Source organism: Gopherus evgoodei, chromosome 11 (genome assembly GCF_007399415.2).
Source record: "Gopherus evgoodei ecotype Sinaloan lineage chromosome 11, rGopEvg1_v1.p, whole genome shotgun sequence".
NCBI classification, from domain to species: domain Eukaryota; kingdom Metazoa; phylum Chordata; order Testudines; family Testudinidae; genus Gopherus; species Gopherus evgoodei.
Genome location: NC_044332.1, coordinates 8200700 through 8228362, shown reverse-complemented (window position 1 = coordinate 8228362; position 27663 = coordinate 8200700). Strand labels below are relative to the sequence as shown.

General features: G+C 49.1%; 2 protein-coding genes and 1 non-coding gene across 8 annotated transcripts; 1 reads left to right on the top strand and 2 right to left on the bottom strand.

The window, feature by feature from the left end:
* The first annotated feature begins 336 nt into the window (after positions 1 to 336).
* On the top strand, positions 337 to 27271 carry LOC115659812 (zinc finger protein 501-like). Of its 5 annotated transcripts, XM_030580498.1 has the most exons (4): positions 473 to 586; positions 1396 to 2521; positions 11033 to 11045; positions 23633 to 27271. In XM_030580498.1, exons 2-4 carry the CDS (start codon positions 1526 to 1528, stop codon positions 24454 to 24456), a joined length of 1833 nt encoding a protein of 610 aa, XP_030436358.1. In that variant the 5' UTR covers positions 473 to 586; positions 1396 to 1525; the 3' UTR covers positions 24457 to 27271. The 5 variants fall into 5 exon arrangements, with proteins under 5 accessions (XP_030436354.1, XP_030436358.1, XP_030436357.1 ...); XM_030580497.1 differs by lacking the exons at positions 473 to 586; positions 1396 to 2521; positions 11033 to 11045 and adding exons at positions 12492 to 12559; positions 22881 to 22973 and having other exon boundaries at positions 23321 to 27255; XM_030580495.1 differs by lacking the exons at positions 473 to 586; positions 1396 to 2521; positions 11033 to 11045 and adding exons at positions 12492 to 12559; positions 22881 to 22973 and having other exon boundaries at positions 23318 to 27254.
* On the bottom strand, positions 4398 to 11992 carry LOC115659813 (zinc finger protein 239-like). Of its 2 annotated transcripts, none has more exons than XM_030580499.1 (2): positions 11910 to 11992; positions 4398 to 9268 (listed from the first exon to the last, which is right to left on the bottom strand). In XM_030580499.1, exon 2 carries the CDS (start codon positions 9020 to 9022, stop codon positions 7931 to 7933), a length of 1092 nt encoding a protein of 363 aa, XP_030436359.1. In that variant the 5' UTR covers positions 9023 to 9268; positions 11910 to 11992; the 3' UTR covers positions 4398 to 7930. The 2 variants fall into 2 exon arrangements, with proteins under 2 accessions (XP_030436359.1, XP_030436360.1); XM_030580500.1 differs by having other exon boundaries at positions 4398 to 9265; positions 11910 to 11986.
* On the bottom strand, positions 11322 to 11485 carry LOC115660086. The gene has a single exon (XR_004002736.1). It is a non-coding gene; the product is annotated as a U1 spliceosomal RNA (small nuclear RNA).
* Positions 27272 to 27663: the final 392 nt, after the last annotated feature.

The window sequence follows — 27663 nt, the reverse complement described above, 5'->3', positions numbered from 1 at the left end:
CAGGCTGGGGCCTGGCTGCGCTGCACCCCCCCCCGTCGGGCTCTGCGCGCGGGGGTTGCAGGCCGCTCCCCCCCGTTTCCAGCCCAGCCGCGCGAACTAAGGGTCTCGAAGTCGGCGGCAGCAGCTAGGTTGGCGCGTGCGTCATTGAGGCGTTTCCTAGGTGACCGGAGCAGCGTCGCGCGCAGGCGCAGAGCCTCTGACCGTGCGGATTCTTAGGTGCGCAGCGCGCGCTCTGCCTTGGCCCCTACGCGCTACCGTAGAGAACACGGTTATAATAACGGCGTGTGCCTGAAGCCCCGCCCTGCCTGCACCCTGCCGGGCAGCAGCCCCATAGAGAGACTTGCCTGGCCGGGATCCTCGTGTGTGTGTCGCAAATTCCAGTCCGGGCAGGCAAGGGTGGGCACGGCACTTCCGGGGGGGGGGGGGTTAAGTGACTCAGCTCCCCCGCCCGCTGTGTGAGCCCGCAGAGCGACCGGCCCTAGGGGCGCATGCGCAGTATAGGGCTGCTGCTGCGCCGAGGTTGTTTCCGGGTCGCAGGGATCGGTTCCGGGGCTTGGAAGCGAGTCTGGGAAGCTGCCGCTGCCGGGTAACAGCGGTTCTGGGGCGCGGCGCGGGGCCGGGCGAGGAGCCCCCGGCTGCCTGGCTAGGGAGCCCCGCGCTGTCAGAGCCCGGGGCCGCGGGAACGGGAGCCTCGCCCTCCCGGCCCTGCGGTGGGTGGCGGCCCGGCGGGCTGCGCCTCGCGGGAGCCGAGGGCCGGGCTGGAGCTGCTCCGGGTGAATTTGTGTTTATTGCCCTGATCTGCCCCGACCGTGACACCAGGGGGCTGAGCCCAGCCCTGGGGAGGTCCAGCACCCTCCGCCACTGCGGCTGGGAGCGCCAGGGTCCCCCTTTCCCGACCGCAGCAGCTGGGGGCGGGGGGCGCTGCTGCCTGACAGCTCCTGCCCCACTGCCCTGGGGCTGAAGCAGACAATGTCATGGAGGTCATCTTAGTCTTAATCCTCAACTCTACATGTCTGACCAGGCGGCCTCTGTTCCTGCCGGGTGGTCACTGGGCAGTTACTGAAACGGGTAGCAATAGGAGCGGGAGGACAGCTCGAAAGTGCTTGTGTCTGATCAGGATCAGGCTTGGGCTACTTGAATCGCGTAGGTGTTCTTGAAAATTTTACCCAGACTCATTTGAGATTCGGTAGCGGCAGAGACATCTTAATTTAAAACAAGAACCAAACCCAAACATACGAGAATGAGACACCATAGCGCCGTAGGTCACGAGCAGAAAGCAGAGAAACACCATGAGACAATGACAGCGCTTGGCATTAGCTCACTTTACGTCAAATTGTTTTGTGATATTGCATTGTGAGGGTGAATGTCATTCTGTCATCTTTTTTCCTCTTTCAGGTGTTAACTATTCATCTGTGTACCTGATGCTGAAATTTGTTCCTCTTTAGATTGAGACCGTTGTTATGATTCTCCGTGACTAAGTACCATTCCCCCATCGTTGTGTTACGTTCTATACCAGGCTGATGCAATGATGAATTCTCAAAGTTTCTCATTACCAACAATGGTGCCCAGTAGCTCTGTTATTAATAGCTCTGTGACTAGTAACTTGCCAACGAACAATCCACCCAGCAAAGCAGTTCTCATTAGCAAACCGTTTAAATGCTCTGAATGTGGCAGGTCTTTTGCCCAGCTGACGGAGCTGGAGCTTCATGAGATGTCTCACGCTGCAGAGCGACCGTATCGCTGCGAGCTCTGTGGAAAGACCTTTGCGCAGACATCAGCTCTGGTGAAGCATCAGCGTGTTCACACAGGAGAGAAGCCTTACAAGTGTCCCATGTGTGGGAAGACCTTTGCCCTGTCCTCTGGCCTGGTACTGCACAAACGCATTCACACTGGCGAGCGGCCGCACACCTGCCCGCTCTGCGGCAAGAAATTCATCTCCTCCTCCCACCTGGCCCTGCATCTGCGTTCGCACACGGGTGAGAGGAAGTACAAGTGCAGTGTGTGTGGGAAGCTCTTCCTACAGTCCTCGCACCTTGTGAGGCACAAAGCAATCCACACAGGGGAAAAGCCCTTTAAATGTGAGGACTGTGGGAAGAACTTTGGGCGTGCTTCACACCTGAAGACTCACAGACGTGTTCACACAGGGGAGAGGCCTTTCAAATGCACCCAGTGCGAAAAGGCCTTCACACAGAAGGCAGGACTGATCCTGCACATCCGCCTTCACACTGGTGAGAGGCCCTACAAATGTGACAAGTGTGGGAAAAACTTCCGTTCCTCCGCTCACCTCATGTCGCATCAGCTCCTTGAGTCTGGGGAGAGGAATTTCAAATGTACCACATGCAGTAAGGCCTTTAAGCAGGCCTCATCTCTCAAACAGCACTTAAAAACACATGAAGCCCGTGAGCCTCACCGCTGTTCTGTTTGTAGTCGAACTTTTTCTAGGTCCTCTTATCTCCAGCTTCATATGAGAACGCACAGTGGGGAGAGGCCCTATCACTGCATGGTTTGCAACCGGACTTATGCCAAAATGTCTACATTTGAGAAACATTGTAAAAAGCATCAGCAGGACGAAGAGAGGTGTGATATCAGGCCCAGAGCAATGACTACAAGGGCAAAAGCATTGGCTGAAAAGAAAAGGCAAGAGCAGAAACAACAGCACCAAGATGGCTGCCCAGAACATCATCATCAGCCTGACAGAGAGGAGCAACAAGACGGAGAGCAGTAATAATCACTAAAACCAAAATTGGGTGTGGTTCCCCATGCCCCCACCCCAAATGGGGGAGAGAGTGGCTGAGTTAATTTCTATACAATAAAAACCCTATGTCACACCACTGTTGTTCAAGAAAACATTCTGAAGTGGAATTCTGCATCCTAAAGGTGCAATGCAAACACTTTTCTTTGTCATACCATCATCTCTCCAATAAGTCTCCCAGTCCTCCATACAATGAGGTTTTGTGTTCAAAATGTTACATGGTTGCAATAGAATTTCACAAAGTCCATCTTTAGCTATTTTGGTTTAGATAGGTAGAATGCCTCTTTTAAGCTAGAGTCGTAAGGGTTACCATTCAGCCAAAATGTTCAATTTTATAGGGATTGTTTAAAAAAAAAAAGTGGGATGAGTCTTTGAATGCAAGAAATATTTTAATCTTCATCCAAGGGATCTCAATTTAAGTGACATTCCTGCACAAAATGGAGTCCCAACTTTTTGCTTACACTGGTACCAGAAATTGGGTATGGAAAGATTAATGGAATTTTAACCTGTGAAGTGCAATTTGTTTCTATAGCACTGTAAATATCTAGAAAATAGTGTCTGAGATTTTTTTTCTTACTTTCCCAAGGAAAAGGAAAGTTCTGCTCAGCATCCAAGTACTGCTTGGTGTGTTGAGTGAGATATGTGGTGCTGAAGATCAGCTTTTTTCCATCATTTTCAGAAAATAAATGAGGCAAGTGGGGAGAATCTGTAATTCAGGTTAATTTGAACAACTCTGAACTTCCAAAACATCATTTTGTATCAAAGCTGAAAGAGTTATATTTAAATTAAGCTTTTCAGAATAGAAAATTTGTTGGTGGAGAGAGATTCTAATTTCTGTCCTTGTTTGGCACAATCAAGTGTACTATTAAAGTATTGTTGTCTTTGGTTAGTGAACCTATTGCATTGGGAACACTTGGAAATACCATAATGACCACAGTCAAATCAAGTTATTTCATGTTAAATATGGCTGAGAGATCATCTCTAACAGAATTGAGATAACATTCTACAGATTCTGAGGAGCATTAAACATTTTTTTAAAGTAAACAAAAACAACAGGAAAAAATGCTGTGCCTTTATCAAAGCATAGCTCTTCTTAAATCAGAGCTTCATCCTAAGTTCTTGTAAGCTTTAAATCATTTTAGCAACACTATTATAGAGCCTACTTTAACTGTTTACTTGTCACTTATTATTACACAAAAATTCATTTATGCCAGGAAAAAAAGGAAGAAATCATTTCCGTACTTTGAGCATTTTTAAATGCACATTCATTATTTTCTATATTGAGTGCATTGACTTTTTCAGACTAACTATATTTTCATGTCGTTGTGTGGAAACACATATTTTGCACTTTAAGGATATATTTAGAAAGGCATGTGTCTTTGGTTCTCTGTTGCATACTCACAACTCCATGTTTTTAGGCCAAAAACGTATTGTTGCAGTTGGAATGAAAATGTATGCATTGTAAATATATCAAAGAACTGAGTCAGAGAAATTACACTTGGGAGGTGGGGAATTGAATTCAATTTAATAGCACATTCACAGTTAACAAAACTGATAAAAGAATCCTTTGACTTGTCTTCAGAATTTACTGTACAGTGGATGAACTGAGGTACACAAAAAGTCTTTCATGGACCTGATATTTTTATATAGCTGAATGGTGCACTTGCAGAATTCAAACAGACAAACAGAACGTCTGATATAAGTCAGAGTTTATTGTCATGGAAACTTATAATGCAAACTTTTGCTACAGACTTTAGATTCATTCTGTTGTGAACTGTAATGCTCTTTGAGAGGGACCAGACTCACTGGAATATATCTGCAGTCGTGTTATGCAGCAGTGCCATACAAGTAGAGTTTATCTTTTTGTACTTCAATATGCCTATTAAAATAACCACTATAAATGGCTGTCTACTTTTCCATCCTGACACTTCTGATTTTAATCTCTTTACCCTAAACTATTTGCTGCCTAAAGTGAAATGGAAATCACTAGTAATTTAGCTTCCTTTAAAACGTTTACATTGTTTTAGCTAGCTATATAATGTTTCTCTGCTAGTTGTGGTATTCCCCTTACAAAATGTAGAAGTCATTGGCACGCTATGTTCTTACTTGCAATGTAGTGTACTTCCACTCAGAATTCAAAGATGATGACAAAAGAAACGTTTTAAGGGTTATCTCATTCCCTCCATGTTGCTGCTTTGTGCTTATTTATTTCCATTTTACACACACACACACCTTTTCTTTTTTAATCTTCCCCTTTTGCTTTTTCAGTTTCCTGCTCTGTCAGCTGTCTTCTCCCAGTGACCGGAAGCCCAGGATGCAGGATCGACCCAGAAATTGTATATTAAAAACAAGTTCCAGGAGTATTTCAGAGTGGAAAAATGAAAGTATGCTCTATTATGCCCTGAATGTTACACTAATGTAAGTAAGACTGGGCAAATACTGTAGATTGAAATATAACTCTTAGGAGAGAGGAAGTTCAAAAATGTGATTCACGGAAATAATGCCGATACCTGTATTTTTCAGCCTAATGCACAGAGAGGAAGCAGGAAAAATGGTTTTAGTATCTACTCCCCCACAAAATAAAAGTAACTTTCCATACTGAAGTAACTTACAGTACCTGATTCTAATTAATTGTGAATTTCAAGATCCGTCCAATGGTGCAATGATTCGGGTTCTTTAGGAGGGGAATGTTTTCCCTGATGGACTTAGGAAAGCTTTTTTGATGAAGTGCCCCCTTCTCCATGGAATGGATTCACCTCCTTCCTGCTTTCTTAATCATTTGTGTGTTTAGAAGAGACTGGGTCAGCCCTGACAGATGGCCCTTATCTTAGCCCTTTGCTGAGAAAACAGTAATGGGGTTATTTACAATAGAGCAGTTTCCCACAAAAGTAGGATTCAGATGCCCCATAGTCTCATTCATCACAATGCTCCTCTAATTCACTCATCAGGTACTAAAAAAAATGGTGGTTGGTTTCTTATTGTAAAGGAACATGGCAAATTAATAAAAAAAAACAAACCTTATTTCCCTTAAAACATTCTAGTGACATGCCTGAGATTGGAATGGTTTGCAAATTGAAAGCCCAGTGACATACATTTCTAGCACATGCCGTGGTTCTTTACAGTGGGGGACACTGTGCTGCTGGAACGAACACTTAAATTGGAGCAAACAGAAATACCAGCCTAGGAGAACGAGTGGCCAGTAAATGTAGGGATTTAATCCTTCCCAAATTCATTTTGTTGCTGTCAACTGTGGCAAACCCAGGACAAACAGCTACAGAGGAGGGGGTAGTCATTCGTCCCAGGGGGTTAAAAGGCCTCTCCCAGTCCACAGAGAGAGCCATAAGGTTCAGCTGGAAAAGGAGTTACCAGGGAACTAATTAGGTTTAGGTGGCTCTAACTGCTCGAGACCTTTTTCAACCCTCCCCCTGTGTAGAAGGGGGGAGGAGGGGTGAGAGAAGCAGGGAAGCTACCAGTAAGCGAGGTGCAGCAAGGCTCTCAACCCTTCCAGCAAGGAAGGCTGCACTCTGTCCTGAGAAGGGGAGAAAACCAGCACAAGGGACGGACTGAGGTAAGGAATAGCCAGACCCTGTGCTACCTAGAAGGATTTGCTTTGCCCAAGCCTGTGTCTCCAAGGCTAAAAAGGACTGAGTCTGCTGAGGAGAAGAAGGTACTTCGCCACACAACATACAAATTCATAGCTTTCCTTTGGCTCTCTCCTGAGTGCACAGGCCATTAATGGTGAACAAAACAATGCATTTTGTAAGTATGCTGTTACCAGGATACCAATACGAGACACTGCTTGAAAAAAAGGACTGATGTGCATAAATAAGAAACGGTCTACGGATGCTGATAATTTCATGTCTAGGCTGCTTTAGTAAAATCGGAGGGTTCTTATTCCTAGAAATACTTGGTCTGTCTTTGAGGAGTGGGGGGAAGAACTAAGATGTACAGCGACAATTCAGATAGTAAAATCACAGTGCAGAAAGCAGTGGAAACATTTCAAAAGACAGAGCTAACTGAAGAGAATTATAAAATAGTATCAATGAACCAGACTGCTCCTATGTTAGTGTTTCTTTTTCAATCTGTGCAATTTGTATGGAAAGTCCTTTTTATACCACTCACAATCCAAACAATCTTGCTGTAATTTTGTCCAATTATTTCTCCTTTCCAATTAACTGATGATTTTGTTGCTAGGTAATGCTCCTCCTGGCAGGGTAAAGACTGTAGCATCTGTGGCGTTAGTCCTCAGATACCTTCCTGTCTGCAACAAGTTCTGTCTAATTTGCATATCTGGGCTTAAAATTGGGAAACCTTAAATTCTTACTCCTCTTAGAGAGGTAGGGGAACTTATTTGCATTCTGTTGTGGTCTCTGATATCACTTAGCTTTACAATAAAAATACCAGCATTGAATAGGTCAGTGAAACGGTCTAAACAAGATGGCTTACCCCATTGCTCTGGAGAGAAGGATGGCAGGAATCATGTCTCCAGTATCAACAGATAATATATTTTAGGGATAGGTTGGGTCATTCAATAGACTTGAGATTAAAATTAATTCACCTTCCTTTTGCCACCATAATTTTTAACAACTTTGCCTTTGTATCCTCCTTTGAGAGAATCAGAGGTAGAAAGGACTCATTAATTCATCTGATCCATCTCCCTGTCTCCCTACAGTAAATTAACCTATAAAACACATTTCAAAAAGTCCCAAATGAGGAAGCTACCATTGCTTTCTGGGGGTATTATCCAACTGCTCAATAATACATAGTCCTGTCAAGAACTTTTTAAAACAAATGCTTCCCCTTTTAATTTCATCCTGCTACTGTTAGCTGCATCTGTCATGCAACCCTAAATAAGTTCTCTTTGCCCTTGGTATGGATCCCTTTCAAACGCCTGTAGATTTATCAGATTTATCCCCTTCTTTTTGTCACCTTGTGCTTCCCTCTACTCCATCCAAAAATATCAGCAAGCGGTCACTTCCCTACAGTGCACAGCTTGCTGCTTCCAGCACTTCCTTTGCACTGTTCAAATGGTAGGGCTTGATTTGTTTGACAGCCATTGCTTCCTTCCCCACGTGGCTTCTCTGGTGCCTTGTAAGATCTGAGCTCTGTTTGAAGCTTTTTCCCATAGTTTGTGCCTGTGCAGGTTTCTCTTGTGTGAGGCAAGTGCTGATGAGCTGGTTACAGTGTGTCCTGGTGCTTGTGGTTCCTCTGGTGTCGGATCAGGTTGGAGTTCTGGCTGAAGGCCTTCCCGCAGGTGGGGCATTTGTAGGGCCGCTCCCCTGTGTGCACTCTCTGGTGAGTGGTGAGGTGGGAGCTCTGGCTGAAGCCCTTCCCGCAGGCAGGGCAGATGTAGGGCCTCTCCCCGGTGTGCACTCTCTGGTGTCTGAGTAGGGTCAGGTTCCGGTTGAAGCTCTTCCCGCACTCGGGGCACTGGAAGGGCCGCTCCCCTGTGTGGATACGCTGGTGTTTCACCAGGAGGGAGCTGTCACTGAAGCACTTTCCGCAGTCGGGGCACTGGAAGGGCTGCTCCCCTGTGTGGCGTCTCTGGTGGGCGAGTAGCTTGGCAGGGTTGGCAAAGCCTTTCCCACAGTCAGTGCACTGGCAGGGCCGCTCCGCGCAATGATTCCTCTGGTGAGTGCTGAGGTGGGAGCTGACAGCAAAGCGTTTCCCACACTCGGTGCACTGGAAGGGCCGCTCCCCAGTGTGGACCCGCTGATGTGTGAGCAGGTTGGCACTTTGGCTGAAGCCCTTCCCGCAGTTGGAGCACTGGAAGGGCCTCTCCCCTGTGTGCATCCTGTAGTGCTGGGCCAGTGCCGAGCGCACCCGAAATCTCTTCCCACAGTCTGCACAGGTGTAGCATTGCTCCTGCGTGTGGGCTCTCTGGTGCCTGCCCAAGGCCAAGGAGCTGTGGAAGCCTCTCTGGCAGACCTCACAGGGGTAGGGCTTGGCATGGGTGCGCTGATGCTTGAGGAAGTGGGAGTTGAGGCAGAAGCTCTTCCCACACTCACCGCACTCATAAGGCCGTTCCCCAGTGTGGGTGCGGTGATGTCTGACCAGGTTGGAGCTCTGGCTGAAGCCTCTCCCGCAGGTAGGGCACTTGTAGGGTCTCTCACCCGTGTGGGTTCTCTGGTGGGTAATCAGGGCTGAGCTCCAGCTGAAGACCTTCTCACAGTCTGCACATGAATAGGATTTCTTTCCCATTGGGGCTCTTTGGCAGCCATTGAGGCCTGAGCCTCTGCTGTACCTTTTCTCACAATACTTAGTGTTCATTGACTGCCTGTGGAGACAGCCCACTGATGGACATTGGTGCCTTGGTTGTTTGTGAAGTGAGTGGATTTACTCTCTCTCCTCTGGAGGTCTTACCCACTGTGTTTCTGGGCAGTTACAACTCTCACAGGCTCTTTCTTGATCTGGGAAACAATCTCTTTGGATCTCCCTGAAATTGTTCCATCTGGTTCCCCTCGCTCAGATCCTTTCTGCTGAAGATTCTCTGCACTCTCACAATCCAAACGTCTGCTGGAAAAAAAAAATCAGACACCCTTGTTCTCAGTGTTCAAGAGAAAAGGAACTGAGGGTTCATCATGATCTTTGGTCTGGTTTAATTCAGACTGAAATTCAGGAGCCAGTTTCTTTTAAATCCCTTCTCCAGAGGAGAGAACTTTGCAGTGCCAACATCCAGTCTGAGTAAGGGAGGGCTTACTGTCTTCTGGAAAGACCTCTGGGAGATCAGTGAGGGACATGACCAAACAGCTGTTGATAGTATTGAATTAGTGAAGCACAAACATGAGAGCTCACAATGGCTTGGTTGAGACTTCAGCTCTTTTTTTCACTCATGATTGGTTTCTGACTTGGGTTTTCTCCTCACCTGTACAGGTATCACGGGTATCTTACTTTCCAGGGACCCATGGCTTTTCCTCTTGTTCTGTACAGGAGATCCTGTCAGGTTTAGGTGTCGGAAATCCTGCTCACAGAAAAGCAAGATGGGAGATCCAGACTTGTTACAAAGATTGTTCTGTGATTTTAAACCCAGTGTCTGTCTTTACTGGGGCTTGTATTATCAAAATGGATGGGAAAGAGTTTGCCGAGTCTCTTTGGGAAAGGCAGTGTTCTGGTGGGAGATGTGCCCCAGAGAGGTTCAGACTGCCCCACGCATTGCAGGACTCCTTGATGCAGCTGAGCTGCAAACATTAAGCTACTTGCCCATTACTAAACCCTCAGAGGGTCCAGAACACACTCCGAGGATGAAGTGGAGAAATACAGTGATTACAGGCACAGAAATGACCCTGGACAAATAAATATAATATCTCTTCCCTCAGTGCAAGCTCTGGCTTTGGGGAAATTAGCTCTGCCATTGTGTTTCTGCATCTTCTTTTCCCTAGGAAGAGGTGGGATTGTGGCACTCTCTCGCACAGTTTTGGACTGATTACCCAGAATTCTAAGGGACTTGGGAAGATCCCTGACCAGAAACTGACCTATGTCCTTCATGGAGAGTGCAGCCTTCTCATAAGTGATGGAGAACAAGCCCTGACCCAGGGAGATCAGAGTCCTGTAATTCTCCTGCGTGACATCCTTGTAGAAGACGGTCTGATGAGGAGCCAAAAGTACCTACTGCCCTTTGGTGCAATAGACTGTCACTCCCTTTATGGCCACTAGCACCTGAAAAAAGAAGCATCTTCCACTCACTACCTTTTGCCCTTGAAACAGTCCCACTACTGATCCTGAGAAGCCCCAGTCCAGCACTCCCTCTCTATTCTCCCATATTTCACAGGCGTCATTGATGCTTATAGTTTCCATAAGTATCCAATTAGAGTCATCTCCCAATTGGCCCTCTCATTCCCAGGGCCAGCCCTTCATTCTCCCCTGTTCTGGCAGAGATCTGCCGCCCTCTCCCTGTTATAGCTGTAAATGCTGACAGTACTGGGAAGCTGCAACTGCAGCTAACCACTGAGGCACAGATCTGTCTTTGTCCTGTTTCCCTTTCTCTGTCTCACTTCTTGCAGGAGCTCTGGGGCCCATGCTTTGGCCTCAGCAGGGCTGAGAGGTTCGCGCGCTCACTTCTTGGGATTGCACAGACTATTATTTACATCTGGGGATGGGAAACCATTCCCAGAAGTCCCTGTCAGTCACAGTGGTGCTGAGTCACAGGCTCGAAGCCTTGGACATTTCAAGGCATTAGTTTCTTCAGTTTTGTGGATTTCCCCACCCAAGGTGTCTGATCCTAAAACGTCAGGTTCCAATAAACCACCCCCAGAGCTGCTCCAGGCTCCACAGCTCCTCCAGTCATACTATTCAGGTGTGTGAGCAAGGAAAACCCATTCCGCTTCAGCTTCTCTCTCCAGCACCATCTTGCCCAGGAGCTTAGCTCAGTATCAACTCATTTTACAGACAGGACGCTGCGGGACAGTGGCTTGGATTCTTGCCTCCCAGTCCCATTCCTCCAGCTCCCTTTATTTCACCATTTGTGTTTTCTCTCCGTGCCAGTCTCTTCCATCTCCATTTTCCTCCTTTCTCTTAACTCCTCACCTCTCCCGTACCTCCATGACCCCTTTCCCACTTTTTTTTTTAAAGCCAGGGGAGAGCGCGAATACAGTCCCCCACTACCACAAATTATGCAGTCGAGTTTCCTGCATTTGGGGAAATCACAGAGGTCAGCACACCCGCAGTGCAATGGATGAGCCTCACCCTGGGAAAACAACCTTCGTGATCATGGTATCTCCCCTGCCAGGTAAGTATTGTTCAGCTCATAGGTCGTATCCCACCCACCAGGCCCCCTCTTTGCTACAACCCCCTCCTAGAATGGGGTGAGCTGCTGAGGTTCAGGGCCACAAGTGTGAATGTGCAGGGGTGCTGGGGGCCTTCTCCCCACAGTCTGTCTAACCTCCCTAATGCCCTGCTATGCTGTCAGGAGAGGCAGCGTGGCCGGGCTAGAAGTGGGGCTCGACTGCTTGCTCAGTACCCCTAGAAGCAGAAAGCAGGAGTTTGAGGATAGCCTTGGTCACCATTGTCTGAATGGCATTTGAGCAGGGAGGAGTGGGACCAGCATGTGGCTGTCCCACCAAGTGAGTGACTTGGCAAGCGTCCTCCCTGTGTCAACCCCACAGTGTATTTATATCCCCTCCCCTCTGCAGGACCCACCCAGTCCCCAGAAATCCCCTACCTGAGCGTCTCTCCTGTGGCCATTTCCCATCTTCAGCAGAGTGGGACGATGGGAAGGGAAACGTGCAGACCATCAGGATGAGATGGGCACCTGGACACTCGCGCCTGCCCCTTTCAGTCCCTCGTTTTCCGCTCTCTGTTCCCGTCCCCTGGGAGAGCAGGTAATTGTCTCAGCTGTGGCTGTGCTGCAGCCTGGAAATTAAACCCAGAAGCTGTCCAGCCCCCGAGCCTTCAGTGCCTTACCATCTCACTTCCTGCCTGCCCTGCCCTCCCCTCCGCCCAGTGCAGAGCCACCGCCACCATCAGCTACTCCATCCCCTTCCTGTGCCCCTCAATGCCGGCTCGGGCTGCAACACCTACTATGCTCAGGCTTCATCTAGCCCCCTAGAGAAGCCCCACGGGCTCTGCAGACATCCACCTGAGCCACAGACTCCAGGTAATTGAGACGGGGAGGAAGTGACTGCACAAGCCGCCTCCTTACCAAGCCCCAGAGCTGCTGCTGTTAGTGACACAGGCTCTTTCTCCCCATAGCACTTGCAGGAGCTGATCCAGCTAAGAGAAAGAGCCTGTTCCCAGGAATGGGACAGTGACCAAGCCTCCCAGCCAGAGAGCCTTAAAGGGGCAGAGGAAGGAGCAATAAAAGCTGTCTAGGTAACTCAATATCCATCTATCTGAGTTTTACACTGCTGCCCATCATTAGAGGGCAGAGCATCTCCTGCACGTACTGGGTCTCAACCTTTCCAGACTACTGGACCCCCCTTTCAGGTGTCTGATTTGTCTTGTGTATCCCCAAATTTCACCTCATTTAAAAACTGGTTGCTTACAAAATCAAACATAACAATACAGAAGTGTCACAGCACACTGTTACTGACAAATGGCTTCCTTTCTCATTTTTATATAAATTATAAAATAAATCCATTGGAATATAAATACTGTACTTACATTTCAGTGTATAGTATACAACATAGTATAAACAAGTCATTGTATGACAATTTAGTTTGTACTGACTGTTGTAAAACTAGGCAAATATCTAGCTGAGTTGATGTACCCCTGGGAGACCTCTGTGTACCCCCATGAGCACACACGTTGAAACAGTGCCAAATTATGAATTGCTGTGACTGATAATGAATGTGGCAAACATGAGTTTGGTATAGCTTGGTATGTCTCAACTTGCTAGAGGATTCTGGGAGCTAGAGGATTGGGGAGGGATAGCTCAGTGGTTTGAGCATTGGCCTGCTAAACCCAGGGTTGTGAGTTCAATCCTTAAGGGGGCCACTTGGGGATCTGGGGCAAAATCAGCACCTGGTCCTGCTAGTGAAGGCAGGGGGCTGGACTTAACGACCTTTCAGGGTCCCTTCCAGCTCTATGAGATAGGTATATCCCCATATATTATTATTATTAGCATTAGTTAAATGGAGTGGGGCTACTACTGGAGGTGCTGAAACTGCACTGGAATGATTAACAATGGCTCAATGGGTGTGTGTGTTTTAACCCCAGACTTTGGAATATTTCAGCAGAGAACCTGCTCACAAAGTAATGAACACATAAGAGCATGCGATCAGTGAGCCTGGTGACATGGCTGACGTGGGTCAGAATTACCCTTTTTGGATAACTGCACACTAAGAGCTTAAGTGAATGATTCATGAGAGAGTAAACTATGGCTGAGCTTTGGTCTGTGTGTCTGCTTTGCAGTCCCTTCGAAAATTATGAAGTAAACCAATAATAAACACCTACGAGGCATATTTCTGGAACATGTGACTCCTTTGAGAACAAAAAGGTATGTAAGTGCTAAGCAAAGTAAATGAGTCAGATCAATTCTCCAATTAATATCCGAAGAGGTTCGAGACTGTGAGACAGAAGTCGTCGGGGTAATCGAAACCTCGCCTTGAGGGACCTTTGCAAGACTTTAGAACCCAGAAGTCGTCAGGGTAACCAAGGCCCTGCTTCAAGGGACAGACCAAGTGCCTGAGAGGGGAAAGAAGAAAGAGAAAAGGTCTCCATCTAGAGCTGGTAGCTAGACTTGCTTTCTTTGCCAATCAGGATACTGTGTAAAGCCAGCATAGTTACTGAGGGGTTTTGCTTGGGAAACTGAGGCTTATTGCAAAGAATGTATTCCATGTAACCTTAATTCCTGTGTGATTCTCTCTCAGATAAATGACTGTGCCTTAAGCATATTGGTTTCTGAATTCTCACTGGTATCAGTAAACACCTGCCCAGCTGTGGGCCATTAAAAGATCCGTTTCAACACTGTGTACCCCTGGTTGCGAACCACAGCACTAGTGGAGTTTCTGCCACCTTTCCAAGTGGTGCAGGGATCTGAAAGCTCTTAAAGGGAGAGGGTTATAGCTTTTTTGTTACACACTCCCAGACTCGACCAGGTCCATTTATTGCATCATCACTGGGTAAATTTACTTTCCTTCAAATAAGGTGAGAAAGAGAGAGGAAAAGTCAGTTGTTTTCCATTGCTTAGTAACTAAGGGAATATACTGTCCTAGGGAACATGTCAGAGGGATACCCCAAAACGAGCCTCTGATTCTGCTCTTTCTAGTATTTATTTCAGAGATTCTGGTCCAGGGAGGGTTTCAGAATGTCTCAGTGGGTTTAGTCCTGGTGGAAGGAGCCGATTAGGCCTGCACTGTAATAAAGTTTGGAGAAGAAAGTTGCAGTGCCCCAGAGTTAGTTAATATTACACACAGGCTATAATTAAACCTCACAATTCAGTTGAAGCTTCTTCCATATACTGGAGTGGACAGTTGACACTGAAGCAAAAGACAGTGTCTGGAGAATGCTTCAGCCAGTGATATCACACACGCCAAGAGGAGAGCAGTCGAGAGGGAAGGGCTTTAGTCAGACTGTTTAAACACTTTCTTTTTTGTTTTTAACACACAATGAACGTTTCGGATAAAGGAATCTTTGTTAACGATAAACATCCCATCAGTTAAGGAGCTTATGAGAGCCAGGGTCTGAAACATCCAGCAGATTTCCCAGCAAAACTAGGGAAGGGCCAGAACTTGGGAATGTAAAAAACTAACAAACCTTTCAGCCCCTCTTTATACATCAAAACAGACCAAAAGAGGGCACAAGCCCGGGGGGGGGGGTTGTATTGCTGGTGGTAGGGTGGGTTTTTTGCAGGTCACTTTTAAAGTAGGATGGGTCATATGGGATTTCAGGTATGTCCCTGAAATATATAGTGGCCTCTGAGGCTATGCAGCAGTGGTGAAGGGGCATTATAGATGTATCTAAACAACCAATGCAGTCCCGTTGTTGGCCAGTGATAGATCCAGCCTTCTTGTAAATCTTTAGCCAATTTCCAGCTCACACTTGTCTTGCTGGACTCCCTGGAGACAGGCTTTCAGGAGTAGTGCCCACTCTTCATGCTCCATGGCTCTTATTCGGTCTGGCAGAGCAAGGCCTTGCTCTAGCAACATACCTAAGCATGTACTTAACTTTATGCATCCAAGTTCTACTCTAGTCACCCACACACTTAAGTGCTTTGCTAGAGTGGTTCCTAAATCAGGATTGGGACTTGTAGAACCAGCAATAATGGCAGAAGGCCCACTATTTGCATCGAGAAGGGCAGCTACTAATAGCCTCATGCGCCAAAACATCTGCTGTCCATGGTTACCAGGGCTGGTGAAATAAAACATCGGTGACTTTCCAAGAGCTTGTCCTGGGCTGTGAAACCCATTTTTACCTGCGCTTTTGCAAAATAAAGACTATGTTTGGCTGACGTTACCCTACAGAGGGCAAGAAACAGCTTACGTCACAGAACCCAGCTCAGCACATCTCATTTCAGAATTAACCAAAAATATTGCAGTGAGTGGATCTTGCCACAGCAGGCAATAAAATCAAAGCTGAAGGAATAGTGCAAGCAACTGGAGAGAGAGAGAGAGACTGATGTGCTGTTAATAAAAGGAAAGGATTAAACACTAGTAAGTATGTCCAGACAAAAACTAAGCTGGAGTTAAGGCTGAGAATTCCTGTTACTGTTATTACATTGCAGTTATCAAAATAGCACTGCCTAAAGAGGCAGAAAATTCAGACTACAGATTACAGTTAAAAGAAACAAGCATTAGGAAGGTTGGGAACTCACAGCTAAGGCACCCAAAGGATGCCAACTTCCCAGCATTCCTTTGTTTGCTCCCTTCATGCTTATTTTTAATCCGATGAGTAATTTTTGGTTCAGGGCTGTCAGAAACCTTCCCCTCTCCCCCGTCTCTGGGAGTGGATGTTGTGAGTTTGGAGAAGTCCCTGGACTTCAATAGTTCTATGGTGCAATGGTAAAAATATGACCCATGGAGCTTTGGTTCCAGAATGGTTTCTCATAATAGCAGCGAGGAGTCCGGTGGCACCTTAAAGACTAACAGATTTATTTGGGCATAAGCTTTCTTGGATAAAAAAACCCACTTCTTCAGATGCATGTGAACAGCTGAGCTGCTGTTCCTTCTACTTCCCTATTATCACATAATTTTCCAAATTACTCAAACATCAGGCCAATAGCCCGGCTAGCCCAGTGCGTAGGTCTGTACCGGATCAGGTCAATGGCCCAGCTAGCTCGGTGCGTAGGTCTGTACCGGATCAGGCCAATGGCCTGGCTAGCCCCGTGCGTAGGTCTGTCTGGGATCAGAGCAATGGCCTGGCTAGCTCGGTGTGTAGGTCTGTACCGGGATCGGAGCGATGGCCCGGCTGGTTCGGTGCGTAGGTCTGTACCGGGATCAGAGCGATGACCCAGCTGGCTCAGTGTGCAGGTCTGTCCAGGATCGAAGCGATGACTCGGTGCGTAGGTCTGTCCGGGATCAGAGCGATGGCCCAGCTGGCTTGGTGCGTAGGTCTGTCCCGGGATTGGAGCGATGGCCCGGTTGGCTCGGTACGTAGGTCTGTCCGGGATCGGAGCGATGGCCCGGCTGGTTCGGTGCTTAGGTCTGTCCGGGATCGGAGCGATGGCCCGGCTGGTTCGGTGCGTAGGTCTGTACCGGGATCAGAGCGATGACCCGGCTGACTCAGTGTGCAGGTCTGTCCAGGATCGGAGCGATGACTCGGTGCGTAGGTCTGTCCGGGATCGGAGCAATGGCCCGACTGGCTCGGTGCGTAGGTCTGTACCGGGATCAGAGCGATGTCCCGGCTGGCTCAGTGTGCAGGTCTGTCCAGGATCGGAGCGATGACTCGGTGCGTAGGTCTGTCCGGGATCAGAGCGATGGCCCGGCTGGCTCAGTGTGCAGGTCTGTCCAGGATCGGAGCGATGACTCGGTGCGTAGGTCTGTCCGGGATCAGAGCAATGGCCCGGCTGGTTCGGTGCGTAGGTCTGTCTGGGATCGGAGCGATGGCCCGGCTGGTTCGGTGCGTAGGTCTGTACCGGAATCAGAGCGATGACCCGGCTGACTCAGTGTGCAGGTCTGTCCAGGATCGGAGCGATGACTCGGTGCGTAGGTCTGTCCGGGATCGGAGCGATGGCCCGGCTGGCTCGGTGCGTAGGTCTGTACCGGGATCAGAGCGATGGCCCGGCTGGCTCCGTGTGTAGGTCTTCTGGGTCATCTCACTGGGGAATGTCTGCCCCCTCCAATCTCGCCTTGTCCTCAAAAGTGAGGCCAACTCTTCTCAGCATGTGCTGTGTCCCATCACCCCTTTCACCGCCCTGGGTATTTACAGCTCCTCCCTCCCCCAGGCCAAATCCGCCCGCAGCTCCCCCAAAGTCTGGTATCTGAGCTGGCCCGGGGGCAGCCGCTCCCGTGGGACGGGACGATGCTGAGCGAGCCCCGGCTGTTCTGCAGCCTGCGCCAGTGAAAGGGGCAGAGGCGAGTTCAGCAGGGCCCCGGGCCCCTTCCCGCCGCTCCGGGCTGCCAGCCCCTTCCTGTGTCCCGCCCTACGCAGCCGGGCTGCGACACGGGCTGGCTCGGGACCCGCAGTCCCCGGGCCTGAGCTGCAGGGACCGGGCCAGGAGCGACTCCCCCGCCGCGCCCCACCCGGCAGCCTCCCGGCGCTGCTGCGGGGACCGAACCCCCCGCTGGCGAGAGGGGCAGGGTCGGAGGCGGGGGAAGCGGCCGCTCTCCCCGCGCAGGACGCGGCTGCAGCGGAGCGGGCCGAGGTAGGGGATCTTCCAGGCGGTGCTGGTGGGTTTGCCCGGGACGGGGCAGAGACAGGGACTGCACCGGGGAGGGAGGGAGGGGAGAAAGGGAGCGAGCTGGGACAGCTGACGAACCTGCCGGGAAGTGCTTGCAAAGGGGCCTGGCGTTCAGCAGCGGGAGGCAGAAATCCCCCATCTGTGCGCCTGGAAACAAACCCCGATTGAAGACGTACCGGGTTCCCAGTAGCCACAGGACTCAGCCTGCTAGCCAGAGGCAGGTGTGAAATCCACCAGCCAAGCCCATGTGAGAGCCCAGTCTCCCCCCCCATCCCTCTCCTGAGAACTGGGATTCGCTGGACCCTATTCACGGCAGTTTCACACACCAGCCTCTGTGTAGCCGGCAGGCAGGTGTGAGAACGGGGATCTCCTTCCCAGCCTCCCCATCAGCTGGAAGTGAGCACAGAGCCCGCTGGCTGGGTGCAGCAGGGAGACACTGCGCAGGGTTTGCACTACTCTACAATTCCCCTGCCACCTCCTTTGTTGGGTTCTCCTCAGCCCTGTCTACTGCTGCTCCTGAAAGGTGCCACCAAAGCTGCCTGTCTGCAAACTCAGGAAGGAACTGCCACAGCAGCAGGCCCCCCACTCACAATCCCTTTCCCAACAAAACATTAACTTTCTTAATCAAGAGTTTACATTCTTCTGAAGTGTCCCCCCTCTGCACTGAAGGCAGTACTGCCACCACCAAGGGTTCAGAAATGATGAGGCAGGCCACCCCCTCCCCCACCCCCCATCGAGATTGGCTTAAAAATCATGAGATTTAAAAATAATGCTGAGTCTTTTTATTTGCCTTTTGGTGTTGGAGCATTTAGAGATCATGGTTTTATGCTCTTCCTGCAACCCTAAGAACTAGACACTTAAAGAATCAAAAAAAAAAGCTGTGATTTTACAGTAATAATTTGATTCCAGCAGAGCACTTCGGACTTTAAAAAACACCATCTATTGTGAGACATGATTCAATCATAAATGTTGGCAATACTGGAATTTTCCCTGGTCTTTGTGGGCCAGTGGGTGTGGCTGAGCAGCCACAGAGTGGGGGATGCTTGATGTCTTGGGCCAGTGACTCCAAGGTGGGGGCTGTGTAGGCAACAGACATTTCATAGAATATTGGGGTTGGAAGGGACCTCAGGAGGTCATCTAGTCCAACCTCCTGCTCAAAGCAGGACCAATCACATCATCCAGCCAATTTTTGCCCCATATCCCTAAGTAGCCCCCTTAAACGTTAAACTCACAACCCTGGGTTTAGCAGGTCAGTGCTCAAACCACTGAGCTATCCCTCCCCCCTCATTAGATGACTCACTGCAGGGATGTCCTGCAGGGGAATAATGAGAGTGTGCAGAGACACAGAATTCAACTAAATCCCATGTCCCTGCCCCACTGCCTCTCTGCAGTGTAAGTACGTAGGTTACGGTAACATTTTGTAACGATGACAAGCCCTAAAAAAATATCAAGAAAACTCATTGAGCAGAAGCAGCCCCTGGCTCTTCAAAGACACCCTCGGTAAGGCTGTGTCTACACTGGCACCTTACTGCTCCAGCCGCGCCGTTGTAAGGCACCCGTTGTAGCGGGAGAGAGCTCTCCCAGCGACAAAATCAAATCACCCCAAACGAGGGGCAGTAGCTTCGTTGATGGGAGTGCGGCTCCCACCAACGAAGCACTGTCCACACTGGCACTTTTTGTTGTTAAAACATTTGTCGTTCGGGGTGTGTTTTTTCACACCCCTGAGCGACAAAAGTTTTAACGAAAAGGGCCAGTGTAGACAAAGCCTAAGATAGCAGGGCAGAAACCATCCGTACACTGTGCCGATACAGCTGTGTTGCCGTAAGATTGCTTGTGTAGCCACATTGTGTTGATGGGAGAGAGCTCTCCCGTGGACATAATAACGGGCGGTGGTAGCTATGACGGCAGGAGAGCCTCTCTCACTGACATAGTGCTGTGCACACAAGTGCTTATGCTGGCAAAACTTATGTGGCTCGGAGGGGGCTTTTTCACACCCCGAACAATTAAAGTTTTGCTGACTTAAGTGCTAGTGTAGACAGGGCCTTAGTCAGAAGGGCCCAGAGGCGGGTGTGGGAGTTAGTGGACGTGTTCAGTAGCTGTTTTTGAAGCTGTACAGACAGATTCCACTGAGGGCAAACAGTCTTACAGGTTTCCCACATTCACCACCTGAGGGCAGCGGAGATTGATTGCGCTCTGAGCACACGTACGCACTCTAGCTTTACCACTGCCAGCATGGCTAAAAAGTGCGAAAGTGTGGGCTGCACATCCGTAACTCTCCTTTCTTTTCCGGGGTTCAGCCAGATGTCTTATTGCCGTAGTTGCAGCTGCTGTTGCTGCTTGCTCTGTGTTGGAAGGGAACATTCCCAGACAAGGTGGCTGGAGAGAGGCTCAAGGGACTCAGGCAAGTGGTTGCTATTTCCGCACACTAGAGGGAGTGCAGGAAGGTGTTAACCAGCTCAGGAGCTGTTTGGAAGCTGGTGTGGAAGTTTTCGCTAAGGGCAGACATTCCCCTGCTTGTGCCTTTAGTTAGAAGCTCAAAGCTCCTTACCAATTGCTAGTGAGTTCTATCAGGGATTCAAAACTGCCAACCATTTGAGCACTAGTAGCAGCCCAGCCCAGCGAGGAGAAGATGGAGCTGCCAGGGGTAACGAAGACTGAATCTGTGGGTTGGATCTCAATACAATTTCCTGTAATTTTACAGGTTGGTTGGACCTTGTTGGTCTGCAGCATTTATATATTAACTTCCTTAATTCCAAGAACAAAAATAAGTCATTTCTCTTCATTGAGTAGCTGCAGCTGTGTATTCCATTTAGATGTGTGCACCCCCAGTGCGCTGGAGCCAGAGAATTGTACCTAGCGGTATCTGTAGAGGGGTGGCTCTTATGGCCATAGTCTCTCCCCGACGCCCCACAGTTCCTTCTTACTGCCCATGGCTGGAGTCAGAGCTCTGTGATTTTCATCCTCACAATCCTCTACTTCTGGTTGCATATAGTTCATTACTACTGCTAGTATAGTGTGTGTTAGTTGGAGTTTAAATGTTCCTGGGTAATGCTCTCTCCAGGGGTTAAACGTTGTCTGTAGTGTTTGGAGCAGGGGAAGGGTGATCTCCACACCGGTGCTGGCTGAAGCCCACGGCAAGGAGCGGTGTTTGATTTGCAGCTCACTCACCAAATGGACTCATTCAACAGGCCATGCAGCCTGCTTCAGCAGGAGGCCGCATTGGCTCGGAGATTGCCCTCGGGTTCGGAAAGTGCTGCTGCTTCACGTCCTGGGGCTGACGCCTCTCTAAAGAGGTTCCACACTGGTTCCAAGTATGCCATGGAAAAGGTCATGTGAGACCAACTGAGGCAAACTCCAGGACTCGTCTCCTTCCTCCAGAAGGAGCATGGATGGGCACAGGGTGAATGCCACTGTGAAGGATGGAGCAGGGTCTGTAAACAGCTCCCCAGCGCTGCGCAGGGAGGACAGAGATTCCTTACCATTGACTCCGATTCTGGCCCCAGGGTGTCCATTGACCCTGGTCCCAACGAGGGCGATGCTGGCCCTGGCTGTTTTTGTATCAGGCAGCAGTGGACCTCCTCTGCCTTTCTGTCCTGACCTCTGCCTTGGTCCAGGACTTTGCCAGACCTGCATCATTTACAGCCCTGCTGACTAGGTGGACTGCTGAACCTATGGGTCTGTCAGCGCCACACCCCAGTGTTTCCTTTCCACACTCAGTGGAAATGGGGCCAATACTGGACTCCCTCCTCAGCACCGGGAACTTCTCCAGTATCCTGTGGCTGGTTCCTGTCTCACAAAAACATGACAAAAGAGGCCAACTCATGATTTTTTCCTTATTCAGAATGGCCACCTCCCCTTACAATCAGTGCAACAGAAGCCTGCAAGATGGCTGCTGTCTTCTAATGTGAGGCTACCCTTCATAAAATTGGCTGCCACCTCCCACTGTTTTCAATGGGATTGAAGCCAGGCCAACAGATTGAAGGGGCTGGACAAGACACACAGCGACTGTGAGGAGCAGCAGAGACACCATGACAGGGGGATGGGGAAGTGAGGGAGGCAGAAGGGCAGTTGAGGGAATGTGGGGGGCAGGAGGCAGGCTGAGGGGGTGCAGAGGACAGTGCCTTCCAGCAGCCAGGGGAAGAGAGTGTTGCCAACTTGAACTCTCACAAGCTGCTGGAGAGCCTACGATCTTGGTGCCTGCATGAGCTGTCACGCTGACTCAGGAAGTCGCTGCAAACCCACGATCTTCCGGGCTGGGGGTGTGGGCAGCGCCCTGTGCAAGTGCTGTAGGGCTGAGAGTTCAGATCTGACCTGTATGGCCCTGGAACAGAGAGAGGGCCTAGGGGAATGGGAGGCAGGGAATGGGGAGTTGGATTGTTTTGCTCAGACCCAGGTAGCGGAGGGAGCAGGGGGACTTGGATAATAAGAATTGGATGGCAGTTCCTCTATGTTAGGGGTAAGGAGATGGTAAATGGAGTAGCTTGCATGGTTGTGTCCATTACAGTTTGCCTTTTCAGGTGGAATTCTGACACACCCGTTGGCAGAGGATTAGAGGCGAGTTAAAAGTCAAAAGACAGATGGAAAAACATGGTTTGATTTAAATAACCCCTCCTAATTTTTGGTTTCTGGAGGCTGGCAGTACTGCATACGTGGAAAGCTGAGCCAGGTGGGGTTCGGAGGAAAAGGCCCTGGACATAGCCAGGGGCTCGGGCTGGCTGATGCAGACCCCTACGGCTCTGAGCGCTGAGAGCAAGCTCAGGAGTCCTACTGTTGTATAATGTTTTGGGAGAGTTTTGAGAGAGATGCCACAATCATGTAATTTACCCTGATGTGTTTTCTCCCTCCCCTACCCAGCACTGTGTCTAATTACCGATGTGATCTCTCAGATGGAACTAGAGGAAGAGCCATTGGTTCTGGAAAGGGAGAACCTAAGAAGCACCTATACAGGTAGGGTACATGGGAGACTGAGGTCAGGAAACTGTGGTGAGGGAGTAGAAAGCTAGGATTGTATTGGCAAGTGTCTTATCCTTGTGACTTTCCTGCAATCCTGACTGCCACCTTCCGGTAATTCCCTCTTGTGCCCTCCTGTCCTCCACAGAGTATGGGCACGAGGTGATAGAACCAGTCCCTCCTCACTCCCCTTGGAGAAATGGCTGGGGGGATTCAGCTTCAGATTCCTCAATCTCCCAAACAGTATTTTGGTTTGCAACCTCCCTGCCCTGTCTTAGGCATCCTCTTTTCCCAGCGCAGGGAGTGACTCACTTCTGGCTCGCTCTCTCTCTCTCCCCCAGCAGGTCATGGGATGGTGCATGAGAATGAGGAGGAGAGTCCTCAACAGAGAGGTCCGGAGCAAGTGGAACTTCATGTGACGTTACTGGGAAGATCCAAAGCGCAGGGAAATTTCTGCCCTCTTGAGCAGGGAAAAGCTTTTGAGAGTCCTGACAGGTCCAAAAGAGAGCAAAGAAACCCTCCAGTGAAAAGACTGGGGAAATTCATCCAGCTTGGGGGAGGGGACCTCAGTGAGCTCCCAATCCCGCAGAGATGCCACACGGGAGACGGAAAGAACACATGCCCCGATTGTGGGAAAAGTGTCCGTGGGCGCTTAGGTCTTACTAGACATCAGAGAATCCACTCAGGCGAGAAGCCCTACAGGTGTCTTTTGTGCGGGAAAGGCTTCACCATCAGCTCCACCCTGGCTAAGCACCGGCGCATCCACACTGGGGAGAAACCCTACCAGTGCTTTAGTTGTGGGAAGAGCTTCATCCAGAGCTCGCAGCTCATCACCCACCAGAGAACACACACAGGCGAGAAGCCCTACCAATGCCCCGAATGTGGGAAGGGCTTCAGCCGGAGCTCCCACCTCATTATCCACCAGAGGTTCCACACTGGAGAGAAGCCCTATGAATGCCCCCAATGCGGGAAGGGCTTCAGCCAGAGCTCCAACCTGGCCACGCACCAGAGAGTGCACACGGGGGAGCGACCGTACCAGTGCTCCCAGTGCGGGAAGGGCTTCACGCAAAGCTCGGACTTCACCGCCCACCAGCGGCTGCACATGGGCGAAAGGCCCTACCGCTGTGCTGAGTGTGGGAAGAGCTACACAAACAGCTCCGCCCTCATCAAACACCAGAGGAATCACACAGGGGAGCGGCCCTATAAATGCCCCGAGTGCAGGAAGGGCTTCAGCCAGAGCTCCGCTCTGCTTGCCCATCAGCGGATCCACACGGGAGAGAGGCCCTACAAGTGTCCTGAGTGTGGAAAGGGATTTTATGCGCGGTCCCCCCTTATTGCACACCGGAGAACCCACACCGGCGAGACACCCTACATGTGTCTGGAGTGCGGGAAGGGCTTCCGCAAGAAAGCCAGCCTCAACGTGCATCAGAGAGACCACCTAGCAGAGGAACAATGCCCTGATCAGGGCTGTCCCCAGTGAACAACATCCATGGCCATTTCCACAACACACGCAGGTATTCGGCTTCTCAGCACCATCCGTCTGCACATCTGTTGGGTCAGCTGGCTGCAGGAGCTACACCTAAGCTGACTGGTGGTGATCCTCTAGCAAGTCCTAGGTAGAGAAGAAGCCCACATCATCTCCTATTTAACTGGTGCATCCCAAGCTGTAAAGCTGCTAGGCCCTCAGTATCTTGTCAACATGGGAAGAGAGAGGGAAACCCCTCCAAGAGCCCCTTTTTCCTCACGTGGGCAGTGGCTGGGAGAAAGCTACATGGCTCAGGCCCTAAACTAACTCAAGAGACCTATCGCCACCCGCCCCCCAGACCATGGCTGGGCTCTCAAACTGATCCAGAACTGTAGCTTGAATTTGCTCATACAACCTTAATTCTGGCCCTTGTGCAAATACATGATGGTACAATTTTAATTTACACTGTCATATACCATTTTTTCCCACAGGGCTCCTACCTCATTCATTGCCCAGAATGGATGCATCGGGCAACCTGAACTATAGGGGTCTCTATGCATGCTGCCTGTAATGGAATGTTCCCCTCCATTCTCTCCCTGCCCCTTGCCTTCTCTCTCCCATTTGGGTGCCCAGGGTCATTTGGGGCCACTTACATTATTGTCTTGAAAGTGCCTTGAATTGCCAGTGGAGCCAACCCCCATTTTCTGCCTACCTAAATGACTCATTTCTCCCTGGCCAGCTCCTGGAAATCCTGTCCTGAATGGTCAGTGTGTCCCACACCATTCATGATGAAATACTCGCCGAGCTGCTATTAGAGCCCTGCAGAAAGCAATTGGAGACCTATGTCTCATCCTAATGCTGTCTGAGCTGAGTCTGCAGTACGGTCATTCCATTTTCAATTGTCACAACCTCATTCCAGTGCCAGGAAGGAACAAGTCTTCAGTCTCAGGCAGAAGAATAAAACAAAAGGAGAAAAAATTCTGCCAACAAAACGGATTGATTGGGAGCAGTAACACTGACTCGGAGCAGTTTTAAGCTTAATCAAAATAAGCCGCTCTTAAATTGAAATAAGCGTGTCTACACAGGAATGTGCAGAGTTTTAACTAAACGAGCTTAAATTCCCACCTTATGTTAAAGTGGTACAAGCCCTCAGTGCAGCCTTGCCAGCCCCAAGCATACAAAAATCATGAGTCCAGCCCCCAAAACATGAGATTTGGCTTAAAAGTCTGGAGGGGTTTTAAAAATAATACGTTTTAAGTTTTTGTTTCTTCTGGTTTCTGAGCCTTTAATGTGCACGTGCGTCACATTTTCAGTCTTTTCCCTGCAACTATGAGGGCTAGAATCTCCCTTGAAAAGAAAAGAAAGTTGAGCTTTTTATTCTGTCTCTTGATTCTAGCAGCTGGGGCTGGAAAACACCAAATATAATGAGCTGCATTACATTTTTAAGAGTTGGTAACACAATATCATCATCTGCTTCTTCACATAGGTGTGTGTGTGTGCACCCAGGGCACTGGAGCATGAGAAATTTGCCTAGTGGTACCTGTAGAGGGTGGCACTTGCACCCCATGGCCATAGCCCTTCCCCTGGCTACATGAAGTGGTGCCACCCCAACCCTTTCTCAGTTTTTATTTCTTGGTCAACTGTAACATCCCATGTTTAATTCATTCTTTTAAACACTGTCAGCACTATCATCTAACCAGTTTTATTTGACTTTCTGTAATTTCTTAGTTGCTTTTGAAATTCTATTGTGGCTAATGAATGGATACATTTACCGTACGTCCCCAGTCTGTATTTTAGCTGAGAAACAGATATAAAAAGGGCTTGTGTGCTGCTGAAGTGCTTCAGTGCAGATGCTGCCTATTCCAACGGGAGGGGTTCTCCTGATGGCACAGGCTAGGCTGACAGGAGAATTCCTGTCTATGCCTGGGGTTAGGTCGGTTTAACTGCCTCGCTCCTGGGTGTGGAATTTTCACACCCCTGCGTGATGTACTTATATTCACCTAATTTTGTAGTATAGTCTAGTCCTTAGAAACTTGGTAGATAATAGGTTCATTAAATTAATTGTCCAATATGGTTTAGAATGTGTATTTCTTACATCATGCATGATAATGAGGGATGAAGTTCAAAGTCTAATCGTCAATGCTAACGTGAAGTGCAGGCAAACATACTTGTCTTAAACCCAAATGAGTTATATATAAAAAGCAAAATTAGTGCAAAACTAAAGCTGCTTGTTTAAGATGAATACAGAGAAGGAAGATGGTTCAGGGGGTTGGGCACTAATCTAGCCCTTGAGAGAGACTAGTTCAAGTGCCTGCTCCATCATAGATTTTCTGCATGAACTTGGGAAAGTCACTTAGGCCCAGTTCCACAAAAGTGTTAGGAGCCTAAATCCCTTTGTGGATCTGGGCTTCTGGGCCTCAGCTCTCCATCTGTACAATGGGTATAACAGCACTTTCCAACATCACTGGGGAGTTGTGAAGAGAAATACATTAAAGCTTGTGAAGCGCTTGGCTATAGCACTGGTGGGGACTATATAAGCACTTACGATAGACAGAACTGCAAAAGCTAAGATTTATATAGCAGGGTTTGCTGAGCTATGTAAATCTGTATATGATGATATAGTGATGTAAACCCCGTACAAGCACCAGAAGGGTTAAGGGAGCCTGAGAGGGTCAGTAACCTCACTGATTGCACCTGGGGAGGGGGTGGTCAGGTGAAGGGGGTGGACTTAGGAGAGAGAAGGTCAGTTGGGAGAGGAGAGCAAGCATCTCAGAGAAGTGATTAAGAAAAAGCAGAAAGCCTACAAGGAGTGGAAGAAGGGTGGGATTAGCAAGGAAAGCTACCTTAGTGAGGTTAGAACATGTAGGGATAAAGTAGAAAGGCTAAAAGCCAAATAGAGTTGGAGCTTGCAAAGGGAATTAAAACCAATAGTAAAAGGTTCTATAGCCATATAAATAAGAGGAAAACAAAGAAAGAAGAAGTGGGACCGCTAAACACTGAGGATGGAAAGGAGGTTAAGGATAACCTAGGCATGACCCAATATCTAAATAAGTACTTTGCCTCAGTCTTTAATAAGGCTAATGAGGAGCTTAGGGGTAATGGAAGGATGGCAAATGGGAATGAGGATATGGAGGTGGATATTACCACATCTGAGGTAGAAGCCATACCTGAACAGCTTAATGGGACAAAATTGGAGGGCCCAGACAATCTTCATCCGAGAAT

Excerpts from the sequence above, each read along its gene's own strand:
- LOC115659812 (XM_030580498.1), top strand. The coding sequence starts at position 1,526 with ATGATGAATTCTCAAAGTTTCTCATTACCAACAATGGTGCCCAGTAGC.
- LOC115659813 (XM_030580499.1), bottom strand. The coding sequence starts at position 9,022 with ATGAACACTAAGTATTGTGAGAAAAGGTACAGCAGAGGCTCAGGCCTC.